The 12,974-nt window shown below is 41.4% G+C and overlaps 1 protein-coding gene across 7 annotated transcripts in view; it reads left to right on the top strand.

The window, feature by feature from the left end:
* The window catches only part of LOC104638745 (cystathionine beta-synthase-like protein), a 32,616-nt gene extending 19,934 nt beyond the window's left edge, over nt 1-12,682 (top strand). For 4 of the 7 annotated variants that reach the window (XM_075772993.1, XM_075772958.1, XM_075772977.1 and 1 more), the window contains 6 exons: nt 180-285; nt 1,133-1,207; nt 1,903-2,037; nt 2,992-3,100; nt 6,477-6,561; nt 8,244-12,682. In XM_075772993.1, the coding sequence (XP_075629108.1) occupies nt 180-285; nt 1,133-1,207; nt 1,903-2,037; nt 2,992-3,100; nt 6,477-6,561; nt 8,244-8,353 (620 nt within the window). In that variant the 3' untranslated portion in view covers nt 8,354-12,682. The other 3 variants (XR_012838542.1, XR_012838544.1, XM_075772985.1) reach the window with 3 other exon arrangements.
* Nucleotides 12,683-12,974: the final 292 nt, after the last annotated feature.

Genomic DNA, 12,974 nt, shown 5'->3' with positions numbered 1-12,974 from the left:
GTTTCTGTGAAATAGTATGTGGGAGGCTGAAGCCTTCTGCGGGTCAAGGAGACCTCCTGCTGCTTCAGAAGCTCTCTTCCTCACCCTGGGCTCCTCTACTGTCTCTCCTCCTTCCTCTTTCATTTTTTCTCATTTCACTTATGGTTTGACAGTTTTGCCCCTGATCTGCATTTTGGCAGGTGGCAGCTCAGGCAGTGCCATGTCTGCAGCTGTGAAGGCAGCCAAAGAGCTGAAGGAAGGTCAGCGCTGTGTTGTTATCCTCCCTGACTCTATCAGGAACTACATGTAAGAACCTGCTTGTTTTCTCTCTGGTAAAAGGATGAGGCAGTCCCTCAGACCTCCTGACAGCAGTGTCGAGTTGAATGCATGTTTCTTGTATAGCACCCAGTTACCAAAGCAAAGAATGTGTTTGGGGTACAACTTCTGAGGTATCCAGAAAGGGTCTGACATGGAGTAGAAAGGAGCTTAGCCCTCTGAAAGCTGAGCTCCTCCTTGTGTCTGACAGTATATTACCATCGCTGGTTAGCATCTCTGACAGGAAGAGACTTGCTTTCACTGTTTTATTTATTGGGGACCATTGGTATTATCCCATTCCTGGAAGGGTCCCTGTGAGGCTGTCTGCTCTCTCTGCCTGTGTCCACAGCAGACCACAGCACTACTGTGACAGGAGCCAATGTTGAGGTGAGTTCAGAGGTGGAAGTGTGAGGGCCTTCAGCTGTGCTGAGAAGTTGTTTTTCTCCTACTGCATTGAAACATAGCGAGAAACATCGTGTTTTGGAATGTGTTTCGTGACTTCTGTTGCATCCAACGTGATACTAGATGACTAGAAACTGCAGACAGACCTTGCCTGAGTACAGGCTGGCACTTCTTCATTCCAGGCTGTTTCACTATTGTATTGCAAGGGACTGACGTAGTTGAAGCTTTGCTTCCTATGGGATTCCTTTTTCTTTCTATGCATATTTCCTCTCAATGTCCGTGGCTGGTCAGCTTGGATGGCAAATGGCAGTATATTTTCAATTACGCTTTAATTGTTAGTGGTACTGAGCTGTAAACAGTTGCCTCTGCACGCTATTAGATTTGTTGTCAGATGTTCAGCCTGCTAATGAGCTCTTCGCTTCCTGATGCTTTCCAGGTCCAAGTTCTTGAGTGACAAATGGATGATTCAGAAAGGGTTCATGAAAGAAGAAGACCTTGTCAAAAAACCTTGGTAAGCATATCAGATCAGTTTGGATGTTCATAAGTCTATTCAATCGTCTTTATGGCAGTTGCTAATTTAAAACTCTTTTCAATTTGCACTACTTGCTTTGATTTAGCTAATCTTTCATGTTATTGTGTTGATGTAAAATTGCAGCTATTAATCAAATCTGCTTAAATTGATTGATTTCCTTTTGAGTTGCATAGCAGTAGAAGAAAACTTGGTACTTAATGATTTGGGTTTTGTGAAAAGGGTTGTATCTGAAATGAGAAAGTAGTATCTAAAGAACTCTTCTGAGATCAGAGTTCTCACGTGCAAAGCACTGCAAGTCTACATAAGTGGAGGGGGAATCTTCCCTAAATTGTTACCTATAATGACTGTAAATATGGCTAGCTCTTTCAGTATGAGCCCAAAATGTTCTGTGTAAGATATAAATAATGAAACTAGGGAGGTTAGTACTCTCCACTATCTGTAATATCAGAAAGTAGATGAAATGAGGAAGACAGTTGCAGTCTTAAAGCCTTCTCATGCTTCACTGACTTTCTGATACTGGGGAGAAAACTTGAAAGCCTTGGAGCTTTACTGACTCTGGCTGAATCCTAACTCTTCTTTGCAGCTTTTTGTCATTCCTGTAGTGTTGAGGGCCACTGTACATGAGCAACTGGTTTCATTCTTGCCATAAGACTTGGTTTTTATTTCGTCCCCAGGTGGTGGAACATCAGTGTTCAGGAACTAAGCCTCTCTGCTCCCCTGACTGTGCTTCCAACTGTTACCTGTGCAAAGACTGTTGAAATTCTCCGGGAGAAGGGATTCGACCAGGTACCAGTTGTTGATGAATCTGGGTATGTCCACATATATCACTATTCATCCATATGTATCACTTACCTCACCAGGTCCCAAGGGATGTCTTTGAAATGCTTACTAGAATTATAATATTCTCTCACTCATCTTTCTTCAGTTACAGTAACACAGTTCAGAAATGTTACCTTAAATACACCAGTGCTGTACTTAATATGCTGTCATGCCAGGACTGTCCTGTCCTTCACATAAAAAGCTTCTAGTGATTATTATGATATACTTACTCAGTGTGTCTCTGCAAGATATTTTCACTGTTTTTTTTATAATAGCTGTTTGACTTACCAAAACAAAATTTCATATTTAAAAAAACAACCCCAAACCTACCCATCTCCACCACAGCTTTCACCCAGTTTTTTCAGAATGCTGCATTATAGTGCAATGTTGTAGTGACCCCTGTAAACCAGGGTGTCCCCAGCAAGCTGGCAAGCCTTAGTACCCTGTAAGTCTCCTGTAGGACAGGCTGAATAATGAAGAGTTGCTGGGTTACTCTCCAGTTACAGTGCTACCGCAAGGGATTACTTGTTGCAGGTCCTTGCAACATCCTTGCAAGGAGAAGGGGAATGAGCAAAATTGATGCAAGCATGTCTCTGACCCTATCACACCTTTCAAAAGGACAGCTGAGAGTGTAAAACAACAAAGTTACGCTTTTCAAAATTGCAAGAAGATCTCCAGTTGCAAGAACTAGAGATACAGAGAGCCTGATGCTCAGAAGGGCCAGGAACCCACACACCTGCTGACTTCGGTGTGAGTCTCCAGAACTTCTGACTCTATCTCCTGCAGAAGCAGAGAATCCAAGTATACCATGAATAATGTTGCTTTACACGATGAAGCAGCTGAACTGTCTTCTCCAGGCTGGCTGAGAGTGGATGCTTTTATCTACAGGAATACCTGAGGCTTTTGTGGTGTGTAGCCTTATCTCCTCTCTCTCCTTCTTCCAGGGTGATTTTAGGCATGGTTACTCTGGGTAACATGCTTTCTTCGCTGCTTGCTGGAAAAGTTCAGCCTTCTGATGAAGTCAGAAAAGTAATATACAAGCAATTTAAACAGGTAAGCAGATACATTCTACAATTTCTGGTTCTCTGGTTTAAAGTACTATTGTAGGTGTCCTAACACTACAATGGCATCTGGTTGGGTAAGGTTTACCTGGGACCATGCAGAGCAGTTGTTATTGAGGACAGATGTGCTCTAAACTCTGTCCTAGGTCACTCAATATCTCCCAGGTTTGTATTGTGCCTCTATATTGTGCTGTTCCATTACTTCAACAGGCTTTCTTCTAGCATGCTTGTCCTTTTTCTCCTTCTCCAAAATCCCAGCACAAATCTTGGCAATGTGAATCTCCAGGGGAAGAGACAAGGAGATGTTGAAACAGCTCTTCTAAATTTCTGTCTCAGCTACAAACAAGCAACTGTTTGCCTTTTGCATCAGATGCCTTGCTGAAACAAGGGGGTGGCTGCTGAATGCTGATGTTGTCAAGATATGTGAAATTTGATGTTAGCCAGTTTCACCTGCCCATGCAATGTGGTGTGCTAAAATACCAGAACTTCCCAGCTGTATGGGTGCTGGGAACAATATACAAGTATTGTTGCTGTTGCTTTGCTTCACTTGCAGGAAAATGATTTTGGTTTTAATGTGGAATGCTTAACTTAGCTTTCATCAAGCTGTTAGTTTCAACACTGTCTCATAGTAGATGAGGTGCTGTATTCCAGAAGTGCGTGTAATGCTGCCATTCAGTCTACAAACTACCAAGTCCCCGAGGTTGAGAAAGGATGATAGTTCTTAACAGATAAATGTAAATGTATTTTCTCCTTCCCAGACAGATAATCAAGCATCAGGTGGAAATGTGGTGCGTAACAAAACTACTTGGTTCATGTCCTCCCTCACTTGGACACCTTAAGAGTTTCTGGGGCTGGTGGTGTGCAATCATTTCTGTAGCTACACTGGTGTTAGCTGTAGTAGCCAATTCTCTGTGCTTCTGAGGTTGTGGCTTTTTTCCATGGGCAGCTTGAAGTTTCTCGTGCTTCTTCAGTGAAGAACAGCTTAACCGTTTCTTTTCTCTTTAGTTCTGACTTTTTTTTTCTTGGTGGAGGATAGAAGGGGAGCAACACAAGTGGTGGTATTACTAACAGGCTAACTGAAGGCAACATTCATTGACTATTTTTCATTTGAATTGATGATTTAATGGAGAAACATGGTTAAATGCACATAACCTCAGAAGTATTGTGGATTTTGCTTTTCTTACCACTTTAGTCAAGCTTATTTGGCTTATTTACTGATGAAAACCGGGAAAACGGATCATCTGTGTCACTGAAATGACTTAGGATATCCTACAGTTAGGATCTGTACTACAGCATGCATCAACAAGAGGTCAGCTTAGCCTGTGACTACCAAGGCAAAGCTTTCTTTTGGTAACACAGGAAGCTTTCTTTGATGTGATTGTCACAATTATTTTGTGGCAATCTCTCAGAATGGAAGAGTAATGGTTATAGTTATTTTTAAAGTCACCGGTAGGATAGCAATCTAGGGCTTTGAAACACTATTCACAGGATAATTTGCCAAGCCAAGCAAGTGCTGTGTGTTAGTGGAGCGGAGGACCATTCTTGAGTCAGATGTTAGTTCCAGTAGTTCGAGATCTCTTCGCCAAAGGATCAACTACTAATTTCCATTATATGTGGTGCAGACGTAGCCTTAGCACATTTCTTGTCTGCCTTTCCCAGAAAATAGGGCTGGGGCATGGTCTCTGGCACTTTCCCATTACTATACCTAGTGTTATCCTGTTCCCTGGTGTGATTTTTGGTTAGTGTCCTAAACCATGTAGCACTCTGCTAAACAATACGAGGCCTGCTGTCCCCAGCATCCCCAGTGGACCAGAGCCTGCTTCTGATGAAGGAGAGCACTTGGTTTTAGGGCCATGAGCAGAGCCATGTCACTTGCCCTTAGGGCCAAATGAGCAGTCCCAGTTAGGTGTAGTGTAGTAGCATGTACAAAGGCTAGCTGCCTTAAAGACTGAATAGGCTTTAAAAAAAAAAAGCCTGAATGGGGGAAAACTCATGGACAAAATTTTTAGGAAGCTTGAATGAGCAGTAGTGAGACAGGTGAAAACTCCGTGGGAGTTCTGTTAAATTTCCATTAAGCATTTCAAAACATGTTTATGTCTTCATAGTTGTCCCAGTGCTGCCTGTGGGCTGCTTGTCCTGGTCATCTTTAGCCTACCCAGTCCCTGAAAACAGATCTATTGATTGTACGCAACCAGATGGCAACAGGATCTACCCCTTCAGTGAGCTTTGAACTTAAGTCCAAAAGTTAGGTTTGCACATACATTTGCACAAAACTGCTTGTCGGTGGTGGTGACTGATAGCTGACTCGATGTCGCAGTAGGTCCGGATTTCCCCTCACCGCTTGCCTGACGCACAAGCTTAAGGATTGATGCTTCAGCATGCACTATAGCCTGCTGGTCCCTTAAACACAGGCTGCTGGGAATCTTTTTGAGCTCTTTTAACTCACAATATGGAGACCAGAGCTCCGTGTTCCAGTGCAACCCAACTGTTCATGCTGTGGCTTTTATTCCTCGGTCACAAGCTGAGCTCACTGCAGGATAAAGGCTTTTTTAATCTGCAGTGCAAGACACTTCTTTGCCGTAAATTCCTTTAATGAAAGTACGTCAGATGGTGGGTGCTCCTGTTACCTGGGGAGAGTCACCCAGGTAATAGGCCTGTTGCTGCTGCCTAATATGCTAAAGCATGTAGGAAGAATGGTTTTACGTATTCTTTGAAATGGTTCCAGCCGGTGACTAGCTAAGTGTTTCGGAAGGATCTGTATTCTTTCTGCAGAGTCAACCCAGGGTGCTTTGTTGTTTAGTCTTAGCAAAGTTGAACTTCACTAAAAATGAATTCTTAATTCTCAGTTCCTTGATTTGCACCTGAAACAGTGTTAGCTGAGCAAACCTCACCCTTGGTTTTGTTTTTGGCTTGTTTGGGCTTTTCTCTTCCCCTGCTGCCTTTGCAGATCGTATTCATTTTCACAGTGATTTGCAGCCTGATTCATTCACTTTTTCCTGGTCTTGCTAGAATAAAATCACCAAGTATAATGAGTTTTATGCTAACTTCTTTGTTAGACACATGGAACACTGGACCTTCTTCCATCATTAACATTTTTTCAGGTATTCGGTATCTTCGTTATGTTTTCAGAATCAGAATTAATAACTTCATACAGTGCTTCATTTGTTCTGTTTCCTTGGAAATTAGAAACAAAGAAAACTCTAATCTTTTAAGTTGGCCTTGATTTATTAGTGCTTTACAATGCTTCAGATGGGAGCAGTATGTAAATGCTGATGTATTGTTTTTAATACTGCATGAGGTATATGGGGATTATCCACCACTAAACGTATAAAGGACGTTTTGTTTAAGTTTTGTAACTCTTTCCTCAGATTAACCTGAAAGACAACTTGGGGAAACTCTCTCATATCCTGGAAATAGACCACTTTGCTCTAGTGGTTCATGAACAAATTCAGTGTGAGTATGATGTACTGTGCCTTTGTAAGAGGCAATCTTTGCATTGTAACAAGAAGCAAGTACCAGCGTGAGTGTGTAAACAAGTTCTGAAGAAGCCAAATCCTCTTTTTGTGTTTGTAACTATGTAACTCTTGGTAAGACTCTAGCACTAATTCTTGTGGGGTAAATGTTAAATCCATTAATAACCTCACATACTGTAAAGTATCTGCCTTTGGAGCAAGTTACTGCTCAGAACTGAATGCTTGAGTCTAGTCCATTGTACAGCAGTTTTGTTACTAGCAGTAAGCCAATGAATAAGGTCCTGCAGTACAACTGGTCTTTGCTTCTTCCTACCCCTGTCATACAACTTCCAGCAGTTCCATCACAGTGAGTGTCCCAGGTTAACTACACTTCAATTTCTTTGCCTTTCTAAAGCAAAACCTTTATTACAACTTCATAAAGTTTAGTAAGATCTAGATGCAACACTGACATCACCATCTCAAGACAGCTTAATATTTCTTTTTCCCGTTTATTTGGTTTAAACTAACTTACTCCACTTGATGTTTTTCTTCCAAACTCTACTCTTCGTCATTCTTCCCAAAACTCTCTACGCTGCCTTATTATGAACTGGAAAGCACTAAATAAATCTTCAAAGCTAGATTATATCACTATTATATGTGAATAATATTTTTTTCCTGGTTTATCTTCCTCATAGCAAGCAACTTGCAAAATTACAAACACTGAGAAATTAGACTAAAAACAATATTAAGACTTGCCAGATAAACTTATCTGACAGCTATCTCAATTATAACTGTAAGTGAAGAATAGTCATCAAATTTGGGCTTGTTCGTGATAATCTCCATAAGGATGTGCTCTTGACTCTGTGCTGACTGGTTATAAACCTAGAATCTCACTGGAAGCTTACAATGGAACAAAGTTTGAGTAAATGTAAAGTCCAGAACAATCCAGCTGGCTGAACAAACTGGGTATATAGGTAGTCTAAACATCTCCATACAGCCAGACTTTAGGAACAGGGAACTTAGAGCACAGATAAAGGCCCAGAGGTCACTTCGCCACTTGGTTCCCAGGTCAAAGGCTTTATGCTTACAATGAAAAATCACTTGAAGCCGTGCTCTTAATACAGCAATGATTAGATGGTGAATAAGTTTTTTTTGGATATAAATGGGGAAATGTTGTGTTATGACTTTTTTTTATACTAATTCTGTATTTGACAGTGGTGTAGGAAGATGGTGGTGTTGCACGTCCTCCTCTAGTGGTCCCTGGTTCAAACAGGATAATATCAATTTGCAGCCGCTTCAACTAGCGCCACAGAAACTAATATATGAGGAAAATACATTTTATAACAGAGGATTTAGTTTGAATTTTCATGTTAAGAAAAATAAATCTGATGGACCCTTACCCTTCTTTCCATAATGTTTCTGTTTCTATATCCCTTTTGGTGAGGAGCCTTTCTGAAAGGAAAATCCTTGCCACTTCCTGTGTGACTGTTGGTCAAGATGCCATTTAGGTTCCCCCTCAACATACAAGGGTCATCGTCGGTAACCAGCTCCGCCAACAGGCCCTGACATGTGGAGCTGGGTTAGCTTGGCACCTGCCTTTGCCAACAGTGCCATTAAAACCCGGTGGGATGGTGTGGGCTTGTGCCTCCTAAAGCCAGAATTCCCTCTTTTGTTTCTCTGTAGATCACAGTGATGGTTCCTCCAGTAAGCGGCAAATGGTGTTTGGCATCGTTACAGCCATTGATCTGCTTAACTTTGTGACTGCGCGAGAACGGGAAAGAAAGTCCAGCTAAAGTCAAGTAGCAATGTGGAGCCTCTTCAACAACATTTTACAATCTACAACAAAGAATCAGGTTTATTTCTTAGGTAGAATGGTCTGTCCTTAGGGTGTTGGTTTTGTTTGGGTTTTTTGGTTGGGTTTTTTTTTTTAATTCTGAAAATAAGCAGTTAGCTATTCTGGTGTCAGCTATACAGCCTGTGCATTTTGCTGCATTGCACAGCTTCTGGTGACCTGTTTCTTAATCAGGTTATGTGATATTTCTTATCAAGACAATTTATTATTTTTACCTATATATATATGTAAAAATATTGCCTAAATTAACTGGTATGTTCCTTACTTGTTGTGTCTAAAGTCTGACTTTCCAAAACATTGTTTCAGATGCATAGAATGTGTTGAAATAAAGAGTTACTGAAGCAGAGGCCCAAGAGAGCTCTGGAAAGTTTTGGATTTTTTTTTTTTTTGTGTGTGCAAGGTTAAGTTAGGTAATACCTTTGTGGAGATAAAAATGAGACTGATGTGGAGAGAAGAAAGGGGGCTTCCCTTTTGGTCACATCAGTATAAATGAGGAGGAAATCTTGAGGGCTGGAGTTGAAGCTTGTTTAACCAGCTGCTCTGAGGAAAAACTGACTTAGTGAAAGCCTGATGGTGAAGTGACAAACATACACTGGTGACTCTGCTCTACACAGTGCACTGGCTTTCACTGCGAAGACAGACCTTGGTGGGTTTTTTCCCAATTGTACCCTGAGAAGTAAGCACAAGTGAAAAGATTAAAAGGTAAGATCAAGCTTCTTGCCTGAAGGTTTGTTGGTGTTTGTTTTTTTTTTTTTAAAATCATGCTGTTTCATCTAGTACCTTCCCCTTACCTCACCACCCTCTTATTTATCTTAAAGTGCTTCTTTTTATGCATGTTTTAGAAGAGCCAAAGGTAATCTGTCAAGAGCCGTAAACTCCTCAAGTGCTCTCACACTGTAGTGCCTTATTCCAGGTGAAAAATTCTACTGCTAATTGAATTCACTGTAACTAAGCTTGGAAGGAACTGGCAAACATGGTGTGGACTGGTACTGCCAGGAGTACCAGAGTAATGTGCGGTCAGTGTGCGCAGCTACAATTTTTCACCACTTCTGTAACTGGATTCTTTAGTAAGGTTTGACTCTCATAGCCATGGTACAGTGTAGCACTAGCAGCCCCATCTGTACACTGCTGTGCTCTTAGTGGTAATGATGAATGGAATCACCCTGTGGTTACAGGAGAAAAGTAGCTGTTCTTCATCTTCATAGAGGCTGCTCTACTCATCTTCTGACTGGCCTTTTGCCAAGAATAAAGTTTTTGATCAGCAAGAGTGACAGTTTTCTTAGCTTGTCTCTCTTTCCACTGAAGTATAGAAATGCTATTTAGGCTGGGGCTATTACTAGTAGGATAGCAAAATTGTGTGATTGGTTTTTTTTTTTTTTTTTTTTTTTAAATAAAGCTGAAGGGAGTTGTGAGTCAGCCAAGAGAAAACAAAAGGGTTATTTAAAAATCAAAGTTAGTACGTCCTGTATATAGATTTCTTCCTACCTTGCTGGCCTCCCTGTAGCAGTGGAATTTGCTGTACATTTTGGAAGTGCGTGCTCAGAGGAGAGAGGTGGTGGAAGCCACCCTGCCCCATGTGAGTGCTGAGCAAATGCCAAGCAGAGCGTTTGCAGTTGTGCCTTGGGCGATGCTGGCCTGGAGCAGGGAGGTGGCCAAAGGGAGACAAACTCAAAGCCAAAGAAGTGACACCAGTGATAGCGTCTGCCTGTCAGCAGTGTGACCACGTGTTTTCTTTTCTAGCTGCTTCTCTCTCACCTTAAATTTGTGAATGTTAAGAACTTTGTTGTAATGATAAAAAGCCTCAGAATGATTTCTGATAACTCTTTAATGCCATGCTGGTGAATGCTAAGTTTATTCTGCCCTTGTTCAGTATATTTCCTTAGACATTGGCTGTCCCTTCAGATTAGGGCTTGTGACTTTGAACCATGCTTACCTTAAGCTATGATTTAACCATTAAATTCATATACTTCCCTAAGATTTAAGACAACTTTTCCCAAGGCTCTGGAATAAACTGCTATAAAGTCTAAAAATGTGCAACTTCAATAATAATTGGTTCTAAAGTATGGTTGATTTTTAAAAATTTTTTTTTTTTTTTTTTACCTTTATGCTGTGCAATGATTCCTTTCTCACTGTTCCCCCTTGCTGTAGTAGCAACCCCAGCTTGGGTGCTCTCAGTAGTGGCAAGATGAACTAGTGTATCAGATGTGTGTACCTGTGTGTTAAAAGACCCTGTTTTCAAATCTGTATTAGCTTTACTAGGTAGAACAGCTCTGTCTTACCTCTGTTGCTGCTTGGCAGAGCCTAATAACTCATCTTTCAAACTGTATTTTTGAGCTGCCTCCCAAGGGGTCATAAATAACAGCACATTTAAGGGCATGGCCTTTGATCTTAGCGCTTTTAACATCCTTGCTGTTTCTTAGTGTAGAGGGAGTCTGTGAATGGTCAGTTGTACCCCTTGAGACATTAGTATTTCAGCCAAGCTTCTCAAGTCCTTTCCCAATTATTTCAAATACTGTTGTCAGATATATTTCCATATCCTTATGTCACAGGGAAGGCTGAGAGAGACTTATTTCTTTGATTACTTATGTTTTCACTGCATCCTTTGATTCCCATACTTGTAAAAACCTGCGTATTTCACGAGGTGCTATGAACGGAAGTGTTTGCTGCTATCATAGCCATCACTGCTGCTAAATGTTGGCATTACTGTTGCTCTTGAAAATTTACTTTACTTGCTTTTATCTAATTTTTTCCCCATTTTCCATCTGATCTTCACTGACAGCAGCAGGGAGGGGGTTGCTTAAGTAGTTGGGTTTTTTTTTTCCTTTTGTTTTTGTGCTTGTAAAAGCTCCATATACCAGCCTAACTGAATTCAGCAAGAAATATGAGGAGGATAGAGGGAAGTTCCCAAAGTTGCTTTTCAGAACAGCAGTACAAGAGAGAAGTTAGAATTGGGGCAGCAGAAGATTAATGGCTATCTTTACCTGTGACACAGAGAAAAACGTAAAGCTTTTAATTTGGGGTTTGTTGCCTTTTTTTTTTTTAGTTTACTGTTCATTAATCTCTGTAACATCATGAAAACAGGTAGTATTGCTGACTAAGAAAGAAGGAGTCGTTAGTGCTCGTAGGCAAGAGGGGATGTGAATCTAAAGCAATCCAAGTAAGCCAAAGTATCCAAAAAAATCCACCTGTGCTGCTCTGCCTGTGCAGTTTAGGAGCAGGTGCCATCTCCTGTTGTACACTGGCACAAGGAGGAACAGGCGGCCACCAGCCACTCCTATTCACCGTAGAAACCCTGTTTGACCAGAGGAATTGGGTAAATAAATGGAGTTGCTGAATGACTGAAAAACTTTCCAGAGCTCATTCCCATAGCAGGGATGAAGGCAGCAAAGAGAAGGGGACAGGGAATCTTGCAGGGTTGAGGTTCCTCTGATGCAAAAGCTTATGAGCCTGATGCTTTTTTATGTGTGAGAGAATGTTGTTACGAGCCTGGTCCTGGTTAGTAGTGGTAGGGCTGGATTAATGCTGGCCTATTCTCTTTGTTTCAAATACTGTGAGGACCAAGAAAGACATTGCAGTTTATTTGGTCTTTAACCTGAAGTTCAAGTCCAGAGCTTGAAGAGAACTCCATTTTTTCCTGAAGTGGGTGCCTGCATCTTCTGTTTACCTGCGCTGGTTATGCAAGTGCTGACTAAGCCTGAAAACTATTTTGCATATGGATATTTATATCAACAATTTATGCTGTATTTGTTTGTCACTGTAAGAGAGTATCAGTCCTTTTGGTTTAGTGTTGGGTCTGCAAAAAGACTTTTATTTTCTCACCTGAAGACAATTATCCAGTAAAATCTGTATAATATTTTGCCAGCAGTTATCAAGCAATGACTTGGGGATTATTTTGAAGTCATCGTGCCCACTGTTATTTCCCACTTCTTGCACAAGCTGTGGCTGACTCCAGAACTCTGTCTAGCTGAGGTTCCTCTAAGCAGCCAGACCAGTCTCACCTGCCCACCAACCTCATCGCTAAATGGTTTCTGAAAACTTCTGCTTGCCATTACGAATTTCACACAACATGCTCACTGCCAGGAGCTGCCTAGCATTGCCACTGTCATCCAACAGCCATTCTTACTGTGTAGTGTCAGCATGCTACCATGACAAAGGGAAGACTTCTTATGCTTTAAGGAGCTGGGAAAAATCAATACTATGCGCTGTATTTATTGCACAAATGTTCACAAATATGCAGTATAAAGAGTTCAATAAAAGCTGTTTGATTGCAGAATGACTCTGAGGTTTTTTTAATGGCAGTTCAAGTTGAAAGTGTATTAGACTTTAGACTGTGAGAAATTTCTGTTGGCTGCAGAAGACCTCTCACTTTCAATGTGTGGACTGCAAGGCTCTGCACTTTTCTTCTGTCTCCAGAGAGCTGCTGGTATGGCAGGACTGTCGGAGAGCCAGCCCACGGTCTGCTTCTCGTGGCTGGCTTTAGTACAGCCCTGGTGTTTCTGTGCAGGGTAGGAAGGGAAGGCTGTAGAGCTGAGGCTCAGATGCCACTGCTGAAGTTCCTACAG

Source organism: Balearica regulorum, chromosome 1 (assembly GCF_011004875.1).
Source record: "Balearica regulorum gibbericeps isolate bBalReg1 chromosome 1, bBalReg1.pri, whole genome shotgun sequence".
NCBI lineage: Eukaryota > Metazoa > Chordata > Aves > Gruiformes > Gruidae > Balearica > Balearica regulorum.
Note: the sequence above shows the minus strand (reverse complement) of the source record. Positions and strands in the feature narration are given on the sequence as shown.